The sequence below is a fragment of the Taudactylus pleione genome, unplaced genomic scaffold (assembly GCF_031769625.1).
Source record: "Taudactylus pleione unplaced genomic scaffold, aTauple2 ptg000256l, whole genome shotgun sequence".
NCBI classification, from domain to species: Eukaryota; Metazoa; Chordata; class Amphibia; order Anura; family Myobatrachidae; genus Taudactylus; species Taudactylus pleione.
This window is the reverse complement of record NW_028284658.1, coordinates 2,381,466-2,403,547: the sequence shown is the minus strand read 5'-3', so window position 1 is coordinate 2,403,547 and position 22,082 is coordinate 2,381,466. Positions and strand designations below refer to the sequence as shown.

Sequence of the window (22,082 nt, the reverse complement as noted above, 5' to 3'; positions counted from 1 at the left end):
TATATCTGTTGTGTTTTTTTGTATAACAGCTTCATAATGGGGGTAAGGTGCAATCAGGGAGATTGCTAGACTCGTCAGGGAGATTGCTACTGTTTCAGGCAGGGCCGTTGCAAGGGTTTAAGGTTCACTATGCCGCCCCTGCTTCCCCCAAACCCTCCGCTCAGCCCCTCACATACAAATTGATTCCAGCTCCCTATTAGTACAGACTGCATCTGAGTAAAAAATGTGCAGACTCAAAAAAATGCAAATTGTAGCCAAATTGCAAAGATAGATAGATATGACAGAGATAGACAGATGGAGAGATATAGATATGAAATAGACAGACAGATATATAGATAGATATATGAGAGAGAGATATGACAGAGATATACAGACAGATCGAGAGAGATAGATAGATATGACAGACAGAGATAGATAGATATGACAGCCACAGAGATAGATAAATACAGGAGTTAAAGTGGGCAGGAATGGGGTGGAACTGAGTCCTGTTACCTCTAATTGTAGGTGGAACTAGTTCCCCCTCCACTCTGACTGGCGGCGGCTGCCTCCCTATCCTCGGTTTCCGGCTCTGTGTTCCTCTTCCTCCTCAGCCCGCTGCCTGCCCCTCCTGTCACTCACTTTGTGGCCCTTCGGATCCTTTTGCGGCACAGCGTATGTGACGTCATGCCATCACAACGGCTACATAATGCACTGAGAAGCCGCGAAGACCAAGGGCCGGGCCAGGCACGAAGATGAGCTGTTACTAGAGGGACATAGGGGGATAAGCTGCTGGTGGGAGAGGAGACACAGGGGCAGGGAGCAGCTGCTAGAGGGATATGGGGGGTAAGCTGCTGATGGTGTGGGACACGGGCAGGGAGCTGATGGTGAGGGACACAGAGGCAGGGAGCTGATGGTAAACCTTTCAGATTGCTCATGCTTTGCCTGTGGGACAGTCTCCTGTCTGAGCTCCTGGGTGTTGGACACAGACAAATTTCCCCTTGTAACTTTTTTTGTTAATCTTCCTCTTCTCTGCCAATGGGATTATAAAACTATTACCCCCTGATCTGAATTTGGACTTTGTCTCAGTAATAACAGTGACTCAGATACCAGCAACTGACAAGATATTTTTTTGGGGCCTTGTGGATTCGATTCGTATGAACAACCAGTGGATTTGTGTTGTGTGAAAAAGGGCCGTGCAAAGAAACTGCTAAGTACTTGTTTCCTGCATTTCTTATGTAAGCTTACATGTAAGCACTATTTGGTCTTATCACGGTGTTGGTACATCTATATGGATATTTTGGATACTCTCTCAAGATCTACAGCTGTCCTTGGTTGGGACTAATATCACTCCCTCATCTATTTCTGACACCTGAGGTGTAGAATATTTTTGAACATTTATTGTTTGACAAAAGAATATTTTTTCTTTTTTTCTCTGTGTTTTTACATATGGACTCATTGAGATACGTTTGGAATCTGTGAAAAGGTTCATTATCCAAGAACATCTCATTAGCACGGATTTGTAAGGTCACTTTTTGATGTTATATGTTTGTATTTGTAAGTTGGTGACTTATATTTACCTTACCTGCTGCTATATGAGGCAGCGCCCAATGTTGTGAAACTCTTTTCCTATATTTCATGGTGTGGGACACAGGGGCAGGGAGCTGATGGTGAGGGACACAGGGACAGGGAGCTGATGCTGTGGGACACAGAGGCAGGGAGCTGATGCTGTGGGACACAGGGGCAGGGAGCTGATGGTGAGGGACACAGGGGCAGGGAGCTGATGGTGAGGGACACAGGGGCAGGGAGCTGATGCTGTGCGACACAGAGGCAGGGTGCTGATGGTGAGGGACACAGGGGCAGGGAGCTGATGGTGTGGGACACAGAGGCAGGGAGCTGATGGTGAGGGACACAGGGGCAGGGAGCTGATGGTGAGGGACACGGGCAGGGAGCTGATGCTGTGGGACACAGGGGCAGGGAGCTGATGGTGAGGGACACAGGGGCAGGGAGCTGATGGTGTGGGACACAGGGGCAGGGAGCTGATGGTGAGGGACACAGGGGCAGGGAACTGATGGTGTGGTACACAGGGGCAGGGAGCTGATGGTGAGGGACACAGGGGCAGGGAGCTGATGGTGAGGGACACAGGGGCAGGGAGCTGATGGTGTGGGACACAGGGGCAGGGAGCTGATGGTGTGGGACACAGGGGCAGGGAGCTGATGGTGTGGGACACAGAGGCAGGGAGCTGATGGTGTGGGACACAGGGGCAGGGAGCTGATGGTGAGGGACACAGGGGCAGGGAACTGATGGTGTGGTACACAGGGGCAGGGAGCTGATGGTGAGGGACACAGGGGCAGGGAGCCGATGGTGTGGGACACAGGGGCAGGGAGCTGATGGCGAGGGACACAGGGGCAGGGAGCTGATGGTGAGGGACATGGGAAGGGAGCTGATGGTGAGGGACACAGGAGCAGGGAGCTAATGGTGAGGGACACAAGGGGGTAAGCTGGAGACACACAGGGGGATGGTGTTGGAGTGAAGGCATGGGAATGGTGCTGGTGAGATGCAGGGGGGGGCTGATGCTTGTGAAACACAGGAAAATGGTGTTGAAGAGACGGTGAGATATAGAATTTTTTTTCTTTTTAAATGATCTAACATATGAGACTCAGCTGATGCCAGGAGTGCTAAAAAAAAAAAGCATCTAACATGTATTTCACACTGTCATAGCCCCAAAAGCTTCTGGGGCCTAGGCGGCCCCCAGCCATTCACTTTAAAGTTTCCTATAAGTGGTTCTCAAACTGGGTCCTCAGGACCCCACACAGGTCATGTTTTCCAGGTCACCCAGCATGTGCACAGGTGTATTCATTAGTCACTGACACTTTTTAAAAGATCCACAGTTGCAGCTAACTGTTTTACTAGTAATTATGTGAAGAGACCTGCAAAACATGCACTGTTTGGGGTCCTGAGGACTGAGTTTGAGAACCTGTGCTATACACACTAGTGTGTGTGTGTAAAGGACAGGACTTCTTCACATTGTTCTGGCCTCTCAGAGTAGCTCCACCTAGCGTGCGGAGGGGAGGGGGGGAAGGACGAGTAGGCGGTGGGGAAGATGAGTTCCACCACCTCTCCAGGACCACTTTAAGACCTGGTAGATAGATAGATAGATAGATAGATAGATATGACAGACAGATATAGATATGACAGACAGAGATAGATAGATAGATAGATAAATAGCCCCCAGCAGCAGCAGAGGAGTGTCACAGATGTGTGAGCAAAACATAGCAAATAAATGTAAATTACAAGTGTCAGGTTACATTTCTGACATAGGCACATGGCACTTACCACCAGTGTGTCAGTAATAAGTATGAAGCTGCAGCTCTCACCCCAGCACAGGCCAGCTCCTCGTCTCAGTCTGTTTCTTCTAGGGGCGGAGCTACTCTGTGCCAGGCTGGGAGTGAGGGAAGGGGAGAAAACAGCAGGGGATGGGAGCTATGCTGTCCGGTGTCAGGGCTGGCTGTGTGAAGAGTGACAACACAGCCTGACCCTATGTGACAACTAGCCAAGAGAGCAGGGGAGAGCACAGAGCAGTGACTGCACCTGCTTACACTCGCGTTTCCGGCAGATTGATGCAGATGAAAGCTGTCTCGATCAGACATCCTTCATGTTTAAAGGGAGACTGATTCAAAAACGCCCTCTAGTGGCCGGCGCCCATAGGCAGCTGTCTAAAGCTGCCTAATGGTAGCGCCGGCCCTGAGTTCAGGGAGTCTCCCTGACAATCAGGGAGAGTTGGCAAGTATGATTTACATGAGGCATTGGAGTTGTGGCACATGGGTGGATCACGGGGACTGCTACATAGAAAATAGAATAGAAAAAGATTAGCTTTTTGTGCAGTAAGAAATACACATATCTTTATATGGAATCTGGTCAATGTCCTGACAGCCGGGATGCCAGTGCTTAGAATGCCGATGCCGGAATCCCGACACCAGTCAGAATCCCGTCGCAGTCATCCCGACAGTAAGTACTGGGGTACACTGTAATATATGCCACACTGTCTGTGCATGCCCCCAGTTCACATTATGCAATAACAATGAAAGTTGCATACCAATACCAACAAATAGGGAACAGTGGCTCCTCTGAGTCCTTACCCTGAAATGAAGGTAAAAGAGTGCCCCACTCCCAACTCCCGGTCCCAGACCCATTCACTGCTCCAGTCCCGTTGGCACCCTCCTCCAGCTCAGAGCTCTGGTGGTGCATTGTGCACTGCTCGCTCTGTTACTGAACTGAAAGCTCTCGTCTCCGGTGACCACTGGCTACTAGTCTCACTCTCCACTCTCCACAACCACAAGTCCACACCACGAATCCCGGTCCCAGACCCCGTATCTCGCTTCCAGGCATCCTGCAGTGTTTCCTGGGTACGTTACCCAACTATCGCGAGATTCTGCACAAGCACGCTAAACTCCCCGGCATCCAAGCGCAATAGATACAGCTATTTCGTCTTGTGACGAAGCTCAACAGAGAGCCCAGGAAATACAGGGTACCTTTTGTAAAGAGGACATTGCTCATCGCCATGTTTGGCAGCCCTGGGGACATGCTGCTGATAATGCTTACAGTAACTGCAATACAAATCTCTCATCCATGATCCTCCTGCCCTTCCCAGCACATCCCATTGGCCGGGCCCCAGCCAGCTGCAAAGCAGCAGCAGTGGGGATTGTTGTGACATTGGCGAGATGCAGGGGATTGTGGTGAAATGCAGATGGTTGTGGTGTGATGCAGGGGGCTGTGGTAAGAAGCAGGAGTGAGAAGCAGGGGCCTGTGGTGAGATGTAAGGGGTTGTGGTGAAATATAGGATGCTGAGGTGAAATGCGAGGGGCAGTAGTGAGAATCAGGAGGCTGTTGTGAGATGCAGGGGACTGTAGTGAAATGAAATTGCTCCCGTTTGAAGCCGGCTAGTATAATAAAAATAATATTGATATCCCCAGGCAGTAACTAGGGTATTTGGAGCCCAGGGCAAGATGAAAAATAGAGCCACCCATGATGTGCTGAAAAAAATGGGTGTGGCCACAGTCACAAGAGGCATGGCCACAACATGACACACCACCATTTCTAGTCACTGGGAACATTCCTTACCATTCCATATGCACCTTAATGCCCCAGTAGTATATACCCTTATGCAATGCCCCCTGTTGTAGTGCCCCTTATGCAGTGCCCCCTGTTGAAGTGGCCATTATGCGATACCCCTAGTAGTAGTGCCCCTTATGCAATATCCCCAGTAGCAGTGCCCCTTATGCAATGCCCCTTGTAGCAGTGCCCTAGTAGTAGTGCCCCTTATGCAGTGTCCCCAGTAGTAGTGCCCCTTATGCAGTGTCCCCAATATTAGTGCCCCTTATGCAATGCTCCCTGTTGTAGTGCCCCTTATGCAGTGCCCAATATACAGTGCCCCTTTTGCAGTCCCCCAGTAGTGCCCCTTATACAGTGCTCCGAGTAGTGCCCCTTATATAGTGCCCCTATGCAGTGCCAATTATATAGTGCCCCACAGTAGTGCCGCTTATATAGTGCTCCCAATAGTGTCCCTGTGCCCCTTATACAGCCCCCATGTAGTGCCCCCAGTAATGCCCTATATATAGTGCCCCTTATATAGTGTCCTCTATGCAGTGCCATTTATACAGTGCCCCTTAAATAGTGTCCCAGTAATGCCCCCTATGCATTGCCTTTTACACATAAAACATAGATAGACACAGACAGACAAATACACTTACCTGAATTCCCGCTCCTGCCACGCCCGCTGCTGTCCACTGGGCTGCTCCCGTCCCGGTTGGCAGTGGGCACTATGGGAGATACATCATGACATCCCTCCCTTCACCCAGTGCGGAAGCTGGAAGACAGAACTCATGAGTGAACTCCTGTCCGGCTCTAGCACTGGGTGCAGCAGCGAATAAGAGTGTGTCTGACTCTTATTGGCTGCAGTGCTAAAACAAACACACTGCCATTGGCGATGTGTTTGTTTCAGTCTGGAGTGCAGCGGACTGCACATGTCATAGACTGCGCCCAGGGCTCATGCCCCGCTCGACCCCCCCACGTTACGCCACTGTCCCCAGGATCTGTCTGGCACACTAACCCGATGTGCATACTCCTAATCACCCAGTGCAATGTAAAAACTGTGCAGGGGGCTCGGATCTTTGGAGGGCCCATTTTCTACCTAATAACAGAGCCTTAAAAAGCCTTAGGTGGAACAAAATTATTTGGATCCCCTTTGCTAACTCTACGAGGGAACCCTTGATATCATGAACCCCTGTAGCCACTAGGCCACTTAAGGGGTATGGGATTTTAGGCACACCTCCGCCATAAGGCTCAGATGAGTCCCTTGCTCTCCAAGGTCAGCCAAAGTTTTTCCCAGGCAACAGAGTCTTCATTCCCTCCATAAAGAGTGAGCTTCTGATAACTAGATTAGCCCAAAAGGGTCTCATCCAAAAACCGTGACATAACAAAAACAGTAATATAACACACACAAACAAAATATGTGGAAAAGAGAGATAGGTTTAGGGGTAAATTTACTAAAGTGAGAGTTTTTAGAAGTGAGTTTTAAAAGTGATGTTGCCTATAGCAACCAATCAGATTCTAGCTATTATCTACTAGAAGGTGCTAGCTAAATGTTAAGTAGAATCTGATTGGTTTCTATGGGCAACATCACTTTTAAAACTCACTTCTAAAAACTCTCACTTTAGTACATTTACCCCCTGGTGTCAATAAATATAAAATTATTATAATTTTTTTTAAAGGCTAGTCCAAAGAAATGAAAAGTGTTGTCTCTGACTGGTAACCACCTGCATTTTTCTTTAGCCTTGATAGTAATAGATCATCGGCAGTCTATTACTTGTGTTCACTGGGTGAAAGGGTCTGCAAATTCTGATGGAGCCCTGGTTTAGCGCCTAAAGCTGCAGGGTCTCTATTTGTTCTACTTGCCTACTCTCCCGCAGCGGCCAATTGGCTTTTGAATCTCAGGTGCCTCTCTGAGCCACCCGGAAGAGCATTAAACTCTCCTGGAGGCTGCAGTGTGCACCAACGTAAAGTGGAAGGAGGGGTCTCAATGGTGCGAACATGCCATCACAGCCCCCGCACCACCCCCTTTGCTCTGTCACACACACTGCACACCCCCTTCTGTGCCGACCTGGCTGTCTCCTTTTGGAAGGGGCAGCTAGAAAGTCAGCAACTATGGGCTGAGTATCAGATGTCAGAGGAAGGTGTACTGAGCACTTGTTGTAAGCTTTGATTTCTGAAGGTGCATACACATGTAACGATTTTGTAACCAACGATTTTCTGTCAGATTTTCCCTTGAAAAGTGAATGATTTTTTGAAGTGTACTGAACGATTTTTACAACGATGGACGAAAAATGTTCCTTCCCTTAATGAAAACCGTTATGTTGGACAGTCTGAAATTAACTACAAACGGGAGCTTGCTTGTACGATTTTCGTTCATTGTTATAACTAAGAAATGGAACGATTTTTTGAACTATAAACGACATCGTAATAGTTAAATCGTTCAAAAAATTGTTACGTGTGTACGCACCTTTAGAAATGGACACATTTTGGGTTTACTACTGCACACTATATTATCCCCAGCAGTGAATGCAAGAGGGGAAGGGGGATAAAATGAGATTGGCTAGATGCAGAGCTATTGGCTAGGGGATTCAGCAATCATTATAGATTGCTTACCATGTGACATGTGCCACAGATTCACTTACACAAGAGTATGGTTTTATATGTGGCAGTTACAGGGTCGGACTGGCCCTCAAGGGTACAGGGGAAATCCTCAGTGGGCCGCACTGCCTGAGGGCCCCACCTCCTCTTCTAATGTCAGGTTTCAAACATTGCACTTAAATGATAAATTGTTACTCTATTACAAGGTCAGTTACCTGGTAGAGCAGGACCACGGATGAACAAACCATGCACTGTAGTATCCATGTTGTCTGCATCCTATGTCCTCTATAATGGATGGCCAAGCCTCTGTGTTGGCTGGCCCACACCCGTTAAGCATAGGTTCCTACCGCTGCCTTCCCCCGGTGGGCCCTTCATGCTCCAATCAGACACTGGGCAGTTATGTCAGAATGGTTAGAAAAGTGTTTCAGTAGTACAGTACATGATCATCAGCAGAAGCTGCTTGTTCAGTGATGTCTTACTTATTGCTTTTGTCCCCACAGCCCGACAGCAGGGAATGAGTGTTCTGCAACAAGAGCTTGCTAAGGTTCATATTCCAGACTTCTCAGGTTCTGCACATAGTCCTTTGGGGAAAATTGAATACAGTTTCCACAGGTGAGCAGATGAGAACCTCCTGAACATGACCTATAGGATTGCAAAATACTGTATCACAAGGAAGGAGAAACCTTCCCTCTACTGGCCAATATTAGTATAACGTTTCAACCCATAATTATTAGAGATGTGGGCCAAACCCTGTGTTTTGGTTCTAACTTGTTATCGGATTTTGGTTTTAGTCGCACTCACAGGTTTTGGATCTGTATTTTTTTCAAAAATCGATAAAAACAACTAAAATCACACAATTTGTGCCTGTTTTTGTTCCTACAGTATTATTAACCTTAATAACATTCAATTCCAGTCAGTTTTGACCACCTCACAGCTCACAATATTGTTTTTATCCAGTTTAGACCAACAGGTTGCATCAAGCTAGCTGGCTGACAAATCTAAGTGACAGCAGTGGGTGGCACAAACACGTGGCAGTTCAACTTCAAACATGACACATCCAGGAAACAGAGTGGCACTGCAGTGGCAGATAGCAGTTTAATATAAACTATATAATGAGGCATATTCAATTGGGCGCAGAGTTTAGCGAGGAAAAAACCTTGCGCCCAATTTTGGATTACCGTGGGTATGTGCGCTCTCGATATCCAATTAAAAAAAAGTGGTTGCAGAGTTTTCAGCTCTGAAAACCCTGCGCTGCGTAAAAAAAAGAAAAAAATCGGCACTTACCTGATGTGCGTCTCCGGTGGTCTCTGTGGCTCCTGGTGGCCTCCCCTGCAACTTCTCACTGGGGAGGGGCTGCTGGGAGGCTCCAAGGGCTGCAGGGAGGCACAAGGGCTGCTGGGAGACGTTGTTCTCCAAGCGCCCATTACAGGGGGGCATACTTACACTGGACACACATACACACCGGGGATCACACACATGCGCACACACTCACTCACAAACACTCACACACTGACATATTCACCGCTGCTGCAGGAAACCGGGTCCTGACGCTGGATGCAGAAGACAGCACTTCGAAAGGTGAGTATTACTGACTAATTAAGCTATTTTGACTTCCAATTGCTTAATTAGTCATAAGGAGGGGTGCTGCCGGGGTCCCAGAGCATTTCCCAACTATTCTTCCTAAAATTGTGGATTTTAGGAAAAATTGGTCGTGCCCTGGAGGTGCGCAAAAAACCCTCCTAGCATTCAAAAAATCAAAAACCCTGCTCCTAATTGAATAGCAAAAATCCCGCACCTGAAGGCAAACCCTGCGGGTGCAGGATTTTTTATATTCTTGCCACCAATTGAATATGCCTCAATGTTATAAAATATTTTAATTAATCAAGAACTAGATTAGAGGCACAGTGGCAGTACAGGTAAATGGAGGTGGAGTATATAGTGGAAGATTGATTCATTCATTCATTGATTATCTTATACTACAAATATTAGGGGGCTGACCTGCTGGTCATATTACCCCCTGCCCCTTAATTGGGTAACACACCCCTGTAGTACATTTAATACACACAAAAAATATTTGATTTTGATAAAGGTAAAACAAATAAAAAAAACTAGCCACCAAATGCAACACACTGTGCAGATATTATGACAGTGGCCATTGACCTACTGACCATTAGTGTTCTTAAACACTTCTGTATCATGCCTGGAATATTTTAGAAAAAAAACACATTTTTTATTTTGATAAAAGTAAAACAAATAAAAAAACTGGCCACCAGCTGCAACACACTGTGCAGATATTAAGGCAGTGGCCCTTGAATTACTGACCATTAGTGTACTTAGACAATTCTGTATCATAGCCTGAATTTTTAGAACACACAATTTTTGGGGGATTTTGAAAAAAGTAAAACTAAAACAACAAAAAACTGTCCACCAACTGCAACACACTCAGCTCACACTGCATGGAGACACAACGCACAGACGTACGTGAACAAACGCACTGGGGGACAGTGCTCAGACATAGTACAAACAATAGAAGAAAATATTTTTTTTTCTACTGTGTACAGTCACAACGCTTTTATATATACATGAACAAATGAACTGGGTGACAGCGCACAGACCTAGTACAAACAATAGAAAATATATATTTTTTTCTACTTTTTCTTAACTCTCAGCTCACACTGTGTGGAGACACAGCGCTTTTACGTGTGCTTGAACAAATGCACTGGCGGACAGCGCACAGACGTAGTACAAACAATAAAATAAAAAAAAGTCTACTTTTTTTAATTCACAGCGCTTATATGTATGTGAACAAATACACTGGGTGACAAAGCACATAGGTTGCATAAACAGAAAAAATATTTTTAAACTTTTTATATTGTTTTTTTACTTTTTCTGCAAATGACAACTGCGGAGTCACACTGCTTATATGGCAGTGGATTATGGTTTGCAGAGTCACAGTGTAGCACCACTGTGTTACAGTTAGACTAGTAAGGTAGTGGATGGACACAGCAGCAGCCACTGGACAGAGGGAGAGGATGGGCACAGCAACAGCCACTGGAGGTGGAGAGGACTAGCGGTCAGGGATATAGCTTGGGCCGGGGAAACCGGTGAAAGGTTTTCCCTGGCTGTGGCATTATCCACCCGCTTGGAAGAGTTCGGTGCTTGTTTTGGAATTTTTAGGGGACCCCTACTTGTTTTGTCCCCTGATTTTCCAGACCCAGGACCAGCTCAGCAAAGCCCTGTGCTGGTTCTTAATATACAGGGGTCCCCTACGCCTTTTGGCCCCTGTATTTTTAGAACCAGAACAGGCTTTATAAAGCCCGGGGCTGGTTATGCTTTTGGGGAGGGGGTGCACGTCATTTTTTTTTAACATTTACAACCTTTTACATAAGTACCCACAGAAACATGCACGTATCTCATGGATATGTGCATGTTTCTGTATTAATCTGACCTGCTCAAGATATGCTCACTATCCTGAAGCAGGTCTAATATTTGGGGACTTTTGGTAATCTTTTTTTTGCGAGTCTAAAACAGACACTCTATTACATTGGGCGAGTTAATTGTTTGCAATGTGAAAACATCTGGATGTGAGTTTGAGAATGGGGAGTTTTAGTTACTCTAAAAAATGTGAGTTTTAGTGAACTGACACCCTATTACATTGGAGAGTTGTGAAAAATTGCGAGTTTACCACCAAACTCGCAATTTACCAAAACTGACACCCTATTACATTTGGCCCATAGTCTATTAAACAATATGTATTAGTAGATATGCTAAGTGAAATTGATATAATATAAATAATCAATAAAAAAATATATACATAAACTGGTGTATATGGTTGGAACAATTATACAGAAAACAAGAATTTTAATATCATTGAATAAAAACAATCTTAAAATATCATAAACCTGCAAATAAAACCTATTAGAAAAAAATTTGTGTTTTTCTTAAAAAAACCATAAGTATATATCCATTGCTTATTAATAGTCATATATTCATATTGTCCCATATTATTCAGTGATTGGAAATGATCTGTTCTAAATGCAGCTGTTGCTGAGGATTTTTATATTCTTTAAAATAAATCCTTTCAAACATGTATTTGTATCCACTTGTATGTAATTCAATTTGTCACATTATCCACATGTATTTATAACCACTTGTATCTACTTCAATCTGTAACAGTGGTAGATAGGTAACACGATATGCAAGTCACATCCTCCTCACAGTCTGTGTTTAATGGATATGCTGAGCAGCATCCCGCTTATAGAATAGGCTTACCGGTAAGCGTGCTGGTCTCTATTCGTCTTCTTCCGCCTGGAGAGTCCATGACAGGAAGGAGTATCCCATACGTCATACCATCACATTGCACATCATTGCCGCACAAGCAAAGCCAGACCGCCAGTACAGAGAACACCACCTCCAGAATATCCAGACCAGTATACCACTGGGAAGACTCGCCGGAGAAGGGAATCGACTGGCGGTGGGAGGAGTTAACCCTCCAGAAGGTAGGAGGACAAACCCACTGCCCATACAGGAGTTCAACGAGTGAGAAACCTGTGTGTGGCACATATCAGTCTGCAAAGAGGAGGTGCAGCAGGAAACTATCTCAGTATCTTCTCTGGGATTACACAAAAGTCCTAAGCATCTTTTTTAGGGTACCCTTAAAGCAGTGATGTGCTGTGAGGTAAATGGCTGGACAGGCACTTGCTAGTATCAGAGCCAGATTTACAGATACATATATGAACCCAAGGGTTCAACTGGGCATTATACAAAGGTGCAGCAGTATCTAGTGCTGGAAATTTGGTGTGTTATGATCAGGTATGTGCAGAAAAGGTGGACAGGGGAGGCAGTACCTCTCCTGTCATATAACTTTTACTCCAGAGTTTTGACTATAAAAATTATTCAAATAATACAAAGTAGATATTTATAATATTTTCTTTACATTTTTCTTATAATTTTTATAGTCAAACTCTAGAGTATACCTAAGTATGACAGGAAAGGCTCTGCCTCATCTCATCACACGTCACTGCCTTAAAGTGCTTGTGGAGTCCATTACATTGCAGATTACATGGGCTGGTAATCAGGTAGTCTACCTTCATCTTTTTACAGAGGCTCTGCATGAGGTTGGACAGGTACACTGAAAAGTTAACATTTCCTTTGGGAACCCTACCCTGGAAAAAAATGGTCATAAGAACAACAGCTACTTTGTCTGTATGTATTGAGGAAAGGGCTACTGCTTCTGTATACCTGGTGGCATAATCCACTACTCTCAGTATGTACTCTTGCCCTGAGCTACTGGGAATGGCTAGGAGCCCCACAATAAAAAGGTTCTACTAGGATGGGCAGGGGTATAAAAGGGCTCCGTCCCACATCTCTAGACTTTCTGATCAGTTGACAAGCATGACCTAAGTAACATTACTTAGCTATATTAGCAAGTCTGGCCAGTAAAAATTATGCACTAAGCATGCCTTGGTTCTTTGTTTTAGCAATACCCAAATGTGTTGCTAAGGGAGCTTCATGAGTTTCTTTTAACAACCCTTTCCTATAAGCAAGTGGCACTTCAAGCTGTTTTTCAGTTACTCCAACCTTGTGTACATCTGTGACATATTTCTCCTGATACAATTTCACATTTTCCCAATAAACTTTTCCTGATTAGGTTCTTAAAGACACCACAGAGGTGTCTGTCTGCTCTGCTGCTCCATTTGAAAGACTTCTGTGTGAAGATGACTGCTCTTAATCAGTATGGGGGAAGAAGGGGGTTTGCTGGGTGAGTGTGTGTGGACAGAATTTGCAGGGGGGGGGGGTACTGGACACTCTTTGTCCCTGCCTTTTGCTGAAATCTGCCTGGTAATGACTGCAAGCACAGAATTACTATACATGTCCTCAGAGCTGGTCGTAGCCAAATTAGTGCCCTAGGCAAGATTGTGGGTGGTGCCCCCTCCCCGTGGGATCATGAAAAGGGGTGTGGCCTAACAGAAGGGGCCCTCACCCAGCACAGCACCCCCCTATCCCAGCACAGTATCAGCACCCACCACCCCTTTCCCAGCAGAGCACCCCTCTCCCAGCAGTGAGCACCACAGCACTCCGGCCCTCTCACAGTTCCAAACTTACTTTATTTGAGCGCAGCCTGTGGAGCTGTCTGACTCAAGCTGCGGGCGGAAGACCCTTTTTTCCCGTCTCTGACTGGTAGGCCGAAGCTGTGTGTGTGATGATTGCTAAAGGTGGAGCCCAGAGCCGTGAGGTGTGACTTGCTACTCCAGCTCTGCAAAGGCCCATGGTGCAGCAGCCCTCCCGTGACCATTACTTAAAGTCCTGAATGAGCCTCTGTCTATGTGCAGAAGCTAATTCTGATTGTGTGACGCCTCAGCTGAGCTGTGCAGTGGAAGTAGCAGCTGCCAGAGTCTCTGCCCAGGCGGCAGCAGGTGGCCCGTCCGTGCCTGCACCAAACCTCTACCAGCCATAGGTGGGCTTGGATGCCCCTAGGCATTCCAAATGCCCTAGGCATTTGCTTAGTTTGTCTATGCCTAGGGTCGGCTCTGCATGTCAGTATCAGCAGTAAAGTCATCACAATTAGGCACAGTTGCACACATTATTTCCCTGATCGACTTGTATTACCTATAAAGAAGCAAGATTAATTTGCCTCACTGTCTCACCAATATCATCATAATGAGTTATATACTCAGAACGCAATCTACCTAGTTCACTTCCTAATAATACATTTGTAGAAAGATGATTTAAAACACCAACGTCCTGCATACCCGTCCCGGATCCCCAGTCCAAATAAACCCTGGCTATTGGCACCACAGTGTGCACCCAACCCAGTCCTCATACAGAAATAGTTTTCCTGGGAATAATGTAATGTTTGCACAAGTGTAATATGTGCCCCAGTGTCCAGCAACCCCACAGTTACTTGGTCCTCAACTGTGACCATTTGCAGATTGTCCAGGGGGAGCTCCTGGGGTCCTTCAACACACAGGACTGCTGGAGAAGGTTTTCCAGGAGGGACTCCCACAGGAGAGGGTGTAAGTTTCTTATTCTCATGCCAGGCAAAACTGATGTGCCCCATATTGTGGCAATTATGACACTTACAGGTATCCCCGAAAACAGGTTTTTGCCCTCACCCTGTAATGTTCTGGTTTAGTTGTGGACCCGGGGTGGTGACAGGAGCAAACAAAGAAGCAGATTTAATTAAAAAGAGAGAATTTTTAATGAGTAGCTTAGAAGACATGGGAATGGCAAAAGCAAAAGTCCAGGTTTTGCACTAAAGTGCACTTGATTACTGTAGTGAGGATAATGGTAGAATGTCCAGATAGTGGCAGATAAGAACAGTCCAGGTATGCAGGTTAGTGAACTGAAATAAACACAGGCAGAGGTGATGAGTCCAGCTGGGAGTGAAATGGAGGCAGGGTGTAGGGTGTCAGCAGGCTCAGGCACTCAGGCAGGGGAAAAGGCAGTGGAGGATGCAGGGTAGTCCAGCGGGTTATTTGTAGCTGACAAGCAGGCTGGCAGATAGCGTATACACAGGAACAAGAGGTGAGCACAGAGAACTCCCTCTCAGCTAGGCTGAGATACACGTTGCACTAGCAATGAAGGAAGGCTCTGGACCTTCCTAAATACCCCGTGCCGTGCTATGACTGGCTGGAGGGAACACATGACTCACCAGGATTGGGCAGTTGAATCACATGGTCAGAAGGCAAGATGGCGGCGCCCATGCCAAACGGAATGGAAACACCGCCAGGCCTCACCAGCCCAGAGTGACAATGTGCCCGCACAGAACCACGCGCAGCTAAAGCCCCTCGCCAAACACCAGCGCCACCACTAGACACCCCCTGCCATAGAGACCTCACAGGTAATACCCGCCGACCACCATGCCGAGAGACCCTGGCCGTGACAGTACCCCCCGCTTTTTGGGTGGCCTCAGGACACTCACCAGGCTTCTCTGGATGGGCAGAATGGAACTTCCTGATGAGTGCAGGAGCATGGCCGTCTTGGGCATCGGTCCAACAGCGCTCCTCCGGACCATAACCCCTCCAATCCAGCAGATATTGCAAACGACCTCTGCGAAGAAGGGAATCCAGGACCTGGGAGACCTCAAACTCGACTCCTCTCTCCGTCTGGACTTGGGGAGAAGCAGGGAGGACTCTGTGGAACTTGTTCAGCACCAGGAGTTTGAGTAAGGAGATGTGAAAGGAGTTGGGGATTTTCAGGTATGGGGGCAACTGTAAGCGATAAGCCATGGGGTTGATGACCTCTATGATGGTGAAGGGACCGATAAAGCGTGGGGCAAATTTCATAGATGGGACTCGAAGACGAAGATTCCAGGTAGACAACCAGACTTGGTCTCCAACTTCAGGAGCAGTAGGCAGTTTCTTTAGGGATATGTAATGGACCATCTTTGAGAATCGGTCTACTACAACCCAGATGGTAGTGAACCCTTGAGAGTTTGGCAGATCTGTGACGAAGTCCATGGAGAGATGCGTCCATGGACGTGATGGAGTGGGTAGTGGCAACAATTCACCAGCCAGAGCCTGTCGAGAAGATTTATGCTGGGCACAGGAGGAGCATGAAGAAATTAATTCTAATACATCCGATTTCATGGATGGGCACCAATAGTTTCTCTTTAAAAACTCCAATGTCTTCCGGGTGCCAGAGTGCCCTGTGAAGCGAGAGGAATGTGCCAAAGTGAGAAGCTGCTTCCTTAACTCCGGGGCCACAAAAGATTTCCAAGTAGGAGGCTGGACCTGTAAAGTGGTGAACACTCTTGATTCCAAGACAGGGGTATTGTGTTGATTCTCCAATTTGTCATCACAGTGGAGAGATCTAGATAGGGCATCCGCCTTTTGATTAAGTGACCCAGACCGGAAGGTCAGGGTGAACTGGAACCTGGCAAAAAATATTGCCCATCGGGCCAGACGAGGACTTACACATTGAAGGTTCTTGAGGAACAGATGGTTTCTATGGTCAGTAAACACAGTGAAGGGAAATTTTGCTCCTTCCAGCAGGTATCTCCATTCTTTTAATACCAACTTCACTGCCAGGAGTTCTTGTTTGCCAATGGCGTAATTTCTTTCGGCAGGCGAGAATTTCTTGGAGAAAAACCCTCAGGGATGAACTCGATTGTCCTCATAACGCTGGGATAGGACTGCTCCCACAGCTTCTGATGATGCGTCCACTTCCACTATAAAAGGCCTATCCAGATCTGGCTGTCGAAGGACTGGAGCAGAAATAAAGGCTTGTTTTAGGAGCTGAAAAGCAGACTCTGCCTCAGGTGACCATAGGGCAGGATTGGCACCTTTACAGGTCAAGGCTGAAATGGGAGCCAGTAATGACAAGAATCCCTTGATGAAGCATCTATAGTAGTTGGTGAACCCCAGCAATCTCTGGATGGCTTTCAAAGTCTGAGGTCGAGTCATTTCCAAAATCGCCTGTACCTTCTTGGGACCCATTTCCAGACTGGAACCAGAGATGACATAGCCAAGGAAAGGCACACTGGGTACACTGAAGACACATTTCTCCAACTTGCAGTAGAGGTGGTTCTTTCTGAGACAAGTTAAAACTTCCATCACATGTTCGTGATGTTTCACTACAAAAGACGAAAAGATTAGTATATCGTCCAGGTAAACAACAACCGAGACGTATAACAGGTCCCGAAAAATCTCATTAACAAAACTCTGAAAAACAGCAGGGGCATTACATAATCCAAAGGGCATCACCAAGTATTCGAAATGTCCATCCCTGGTATTAAAGGCGGTCTTCCATTCATCGCCAGCACGAATACGGATGAGGTTATAAGCCCCTCTTAGATCTAACTTTGAAAATATGATGGAACCTTTGACCCTATCGAACAACTCTGTAATCAGGGGAAGAGGGTATCGATTCTTTACTGTTATTTCATTAAGACCCCGGTACTCTATACAAGGTCTCAGGCCACCGTCCTTCTTGCCAACGAAAAAACCCAGCTCTGGCAGGTGAGATGGAAGGACGAATAGAACCCTTTGCCAGGTTGTCCCGGATGTATTCGGACATGGCTTGAGTCTCAGGCAAGGATAACGGATAGGTACGACCACGAGGAGGTATCTTGTCAGGTATTAAATCGATTGGACAATCCCATTCTCTGTGAGGATGTAAGACATTTGATTGTTGCTCAGAAAACACATCAGCGAACATCTGGTATTCTTTAGGAATGGCTGAAGAAATTAATGGAGCTGTCTTTCTTATAGGTCATATCTTGGGAAGACAGGATTTCTGACAGTCTGTACCCCACGAAAGAATCTGCATGGAACACCAGTCTATCCTTGGATTTTGCTGGCGTAACCAGGGTAGACCTAGGATAATATCTTGAGAAGCCTCTGGTATCACTAGGAACTTTAAAGACTCAGAATGAAGTGCCCCAATTCGGACTAGTGCTGGTTGAGTCTCGTTGGTGACTATTCCATTAGTTAGAGGACGTCCATCTACAGAGGTCAGGGAAATAGCATGATTGAGAGATGTACAAGGAATCTGTAGTTTGTCGATTAAGCTAGAAGTCATGAAATTTCCAGATGCTCCAGAGTCAAGTGGAGCAGTAGCAAAGACAGGTTTAGGTTTGAGATCCAAAGCTAAGGTAATTTTGAAATCTTTAGTATTTGGGGACGGGCTCATAACTCCTAACTTGATGTCCCCAGGGTCAGTTAGGATATGGCTTTTCCCGGTTTACGGGGACAAGAGACCACAAGGTGACCTGACTCTCCGCAGTACAGACAGTGATTTTTTTGTAATCTTCTTTGACGTCCTTCTTTGGAGAGGTGGGTATGATTCACCAGCATTGGTTCTTCGTCTGTAGGGGAAGGAATAGGATGGGTAGGAAAGGAAGGGGTAAATGACCTTTGCCGGTCAGTTCTGTGCTTTTCAGCCTGACTTTCTCTGAAGCGCAGGTCAACTTTATTACAAAGTGAAATCATGTAGTTTAGGTTGGTAGGAAGCTCACGGGTGACCAGGTCATCTTTTAGTCGATCTGACAGGCCATGCCAAAAGGCTGCGGTGAGGGCTTCCTCATTCCATTTGAGCTTTGATGCCAAGATTTGAAACTGCACGGCATATTGGCTGACAGGACGGATTCCTTGTCTCAGTGTCATGATGCTAGACGATGCTCATAAAGTACGCCCATGTTCATCAAAAATCCTCCTAAATGATGACACAAAGCTTGCGTAATTATCCAGCAGCGGGTCTGAACGCTCCCAGAGTGATGAAGCCCAATCCAAGGCCTGGCCAGACAGCAAGGAGACGATGTAAGCCACTTTGGTTCTTGCAGTTAAAAAATTATCAGGCTGTAGAGTGAAGTGTATATCACAATGATTTAGGAATCCGCGACAGAGTTTAGGATTGCCATCGAATTTGCTTGGCATAGGGAGATGTAAGCGGGGAGATGACCTGCCTCCTGTATTCCCAGACGCTGAAGCGGATGTAGTTGCTGGTACTCCAGGGGTGGATAAGGAAGTTTGCAATTTATCCTGTCGCTTAGACATCTCTTGCAAAAATTGAGCCATTTGATGCTGCATAGTTTCCAGGTTTTCTAGACGACCAGAAATGCACTGGAATAAATCCACTCTAGACTCCTGATCCGTGGCCGGATCCATGGGGCCAGTGCAAACTGTAATGTTCTGGTTTAGTTGTGGACCCGGGGTGGTGACAGGAGCAAACACAGAAGCAGATTTAAATAAAAAGGTAGAATTTTTAATGAGTGGCTTAGAAGACATGGGAATGGCAAAAGCAAAAGTCCAGGTTTTGCACTAAAGTGCACTTGATTACTGTAGTGAGGATAATGGTAGAATGTCCAGATAGTGGCAGATAAGAACAGTCCAGGTATGCAGGTTAGTGAACTGAAATAAACACAGGCAGAGGTGATGAGTCCAGCTGGGAGTGAAATGGAGGCAGGGTGTAGGGTGTCAGCAGGCTCAGGCACTCAGACAGGGGAAAAGGCAGTAGAGGATGCAGGGTAGTCCAGTGGGTTTTTTGGAGCTGACAAGCAGGCTGGCAGGTAGCGTATACACAGGAACAAGAGGTGAGCACAGAGAACTCCCTCTCAGCTAGGCTGAGATACACGTTGCACTGGCAATGAAGGAAGGCTCTGGACCTTCCTAAATACCCGTGCCGTGCTATGACTGGCTGGAGGGAACACATGACTCACCAGGATTGGGCAGTAGAATCACATGGTCCGAAGGCAAGATGGCGGCACCCATGCCAAACGGAACGGAAACACCGCCAGGCCTCACCAGCCCCGAGTGACAATGTGCCCGCACAGAACCACGTGCAGCCAAAGCCCCTCACCAAACACCAGCGCCACCGCCAGACACCCCCCGTCATAGTGACCTCACAGGTAATACCCGCCGACCACCATGCCGAGAGACCCTAGCCGTGACACACCCGGCCAAATGGTAAAGAAACAGCTGGTGCAGTTGCTGGGGAAAAGGGTGTAGTAGGTATTACCGCTGGCCGCATGGCATAATACACTACTATCAGTAGCCCGGCAAGGGTGAAGATCCAGATTGTCCCTAAGGTAAGTATCGCTAACCTAATTCTACCCCTAACCCTCCCTTTGGGGTGCCTAACTCTAAGCTCCCCCCTAAGTGCCTAACCCTAATCCCCCCTGTAAGTGCCTAAACCTAACCCCCCCTTCCCCGCTGCCTAAACCTAAGTCCCCGGGGGTTGCCTAACCCTAACCTCCGTTCGGTATGCCGGGCGTCGGTCTTCCAGCGTATGGTTAATGACAGGCGTCCAGTTTTCGACGCCTGTCATTAGTACCACACCGGGATTAGAGAGTCTGGAAGCTGGCGGTCGGCATTTAGACCATCGGCTTCCAGACTACATCCCGGGGAAAATACGTCACCTCTCTTTCCACGCAGATTGCCGAGATCTTCCTAGCTGCAGGAGCCACTCTTTCACATCAGCTGGGCACAGCGAGAGAAACTGCTCTGGAATAATTACATCTTTGAGATCATCATATTCGGACATTTTCAACCCCGTAACCCATTGATGGAAAACAATTGAGATACAAGTCCAGAGTAGGTGTCAGAGAGGCACTGCGTTTTATGGGCCTGATTCATTACAGATCGCAACTGCGACTGCAATAATGATTACGCATGCAATTAAACTGCGATAGTATGCTAATTCATTGCGATCACTATGCCTCCGCAGCACTACACAAGGACTCCCACGTTACCTTACACACATCCGTAATGTTTAGCAAGACTGCGGAACCTTTGGTACAATCGAGTACCATCACAGCCTCACGCACACTTGCACAATGTCAGACCTTACTCAGGAATTGCTAACTGCAGTGCATGCTATGAGCCCTAAGGCTGCATAAGGCATCGCAGTGGATAAATTATGCACACCCATGCAATGGCGTTCAAGCGTACCTGCATGCCTGTGTTTCACCGACCACCCCCCCATCACCACCCACAAACAGCACTTCCTGTCAATCGCTCTGCGATGGCTCTGCATAATCACTGTGATCTGTAGTCCTGCACATGTTCGTGGACAGTTTGTAAGCGCCTGTCCAAGGCGGGATGCTCAATGGAACTGGTGGAGGTGCCCGAACTCCGACGGGTATTTGTATTAATGTCCAGTGCCAGCTGATTCTTTGGGGCCCATTTATTAATGATCGCATTTGTAATGCAATCTGGGCATGACACTACCGCCCATAATCACATTGCAAGAATGCGATCATACTGGTGGAATGTATCAAGGGACATGGGCTCCGACAGGAACACACATCTGGCGATCTTTTCACCTAGAGTTTACCATGCCCCTTTCACAAGGTTAGGCCCCCTTTTTAGGCATGCACAAGTGGTCCTAAATTTTGTGTGCAATTTGTTGGGTGTTATGCAAATGTATGAAACAGAAAAAAGTATGAAGGAGAGGAAGGCAAAATTACAAGAAGGTTGATATTGTTATCACACCAGGAGGGAGATGTACTAAGCTCTGGAAAGTGATAAATTGGAAAGTGAGAAACTACCAGCCACTCAGCTCCTAACTGTCATGTTATAGACTTTGTTTAAAAAATGACAGTTAGGAACTGAATGGTTGGTAGTTTATCACTCTTCAATTTATCACTTTCCAGAGATTAGTACATCTGCCCCCACACCTTGTATATGAGGGAAAAGACCTTTAGTGGGCACACAAAATATACCTGATTGCTCTTCTTGGCATGTAACTTCATAAGTAGGCAGCTATGTGGAGAAAAAGGCTCAGGAAAATACATCAACCTTACAAATGCAGGGATATACAGAATTTAGAATTCAGGAGAAAATCAGGAAAGCCATTGATCTGGAATAAGAGATTAAGAAACACTAATGTTATTGAGATCTATAAAAATTACCCACAAAAGTTACACCTGAAAAGCAAATTCTAATATGCCATTGATACAGTCTAATATGCCAGGT

General features: G+C 46.6%; 1 protein-coding gene across 1 annotated transcript in view; it reads left to right on the top strand.

Annotated features, from left to right (window-relative positions):
* Positions 1 to 22,082, top strand: part of LOC148514870 (bactericidal permeability-increasing protein-like) — a 70,318-nt gene that overhangs the window by 5,713 nt on the left and 42,523 nt on the right. The window contains exon 2 of the mRNA XM_088480557.1: positions 8,166 to 8,277. Within this exon, the coding sequence (XP_088336683.1) occupies positions 8,166 to 8,277 (112 nt within the window). The remainder of the gene's footprint in view (positions 1 to 8,165; positions 8,278 to 22,082) is intronic.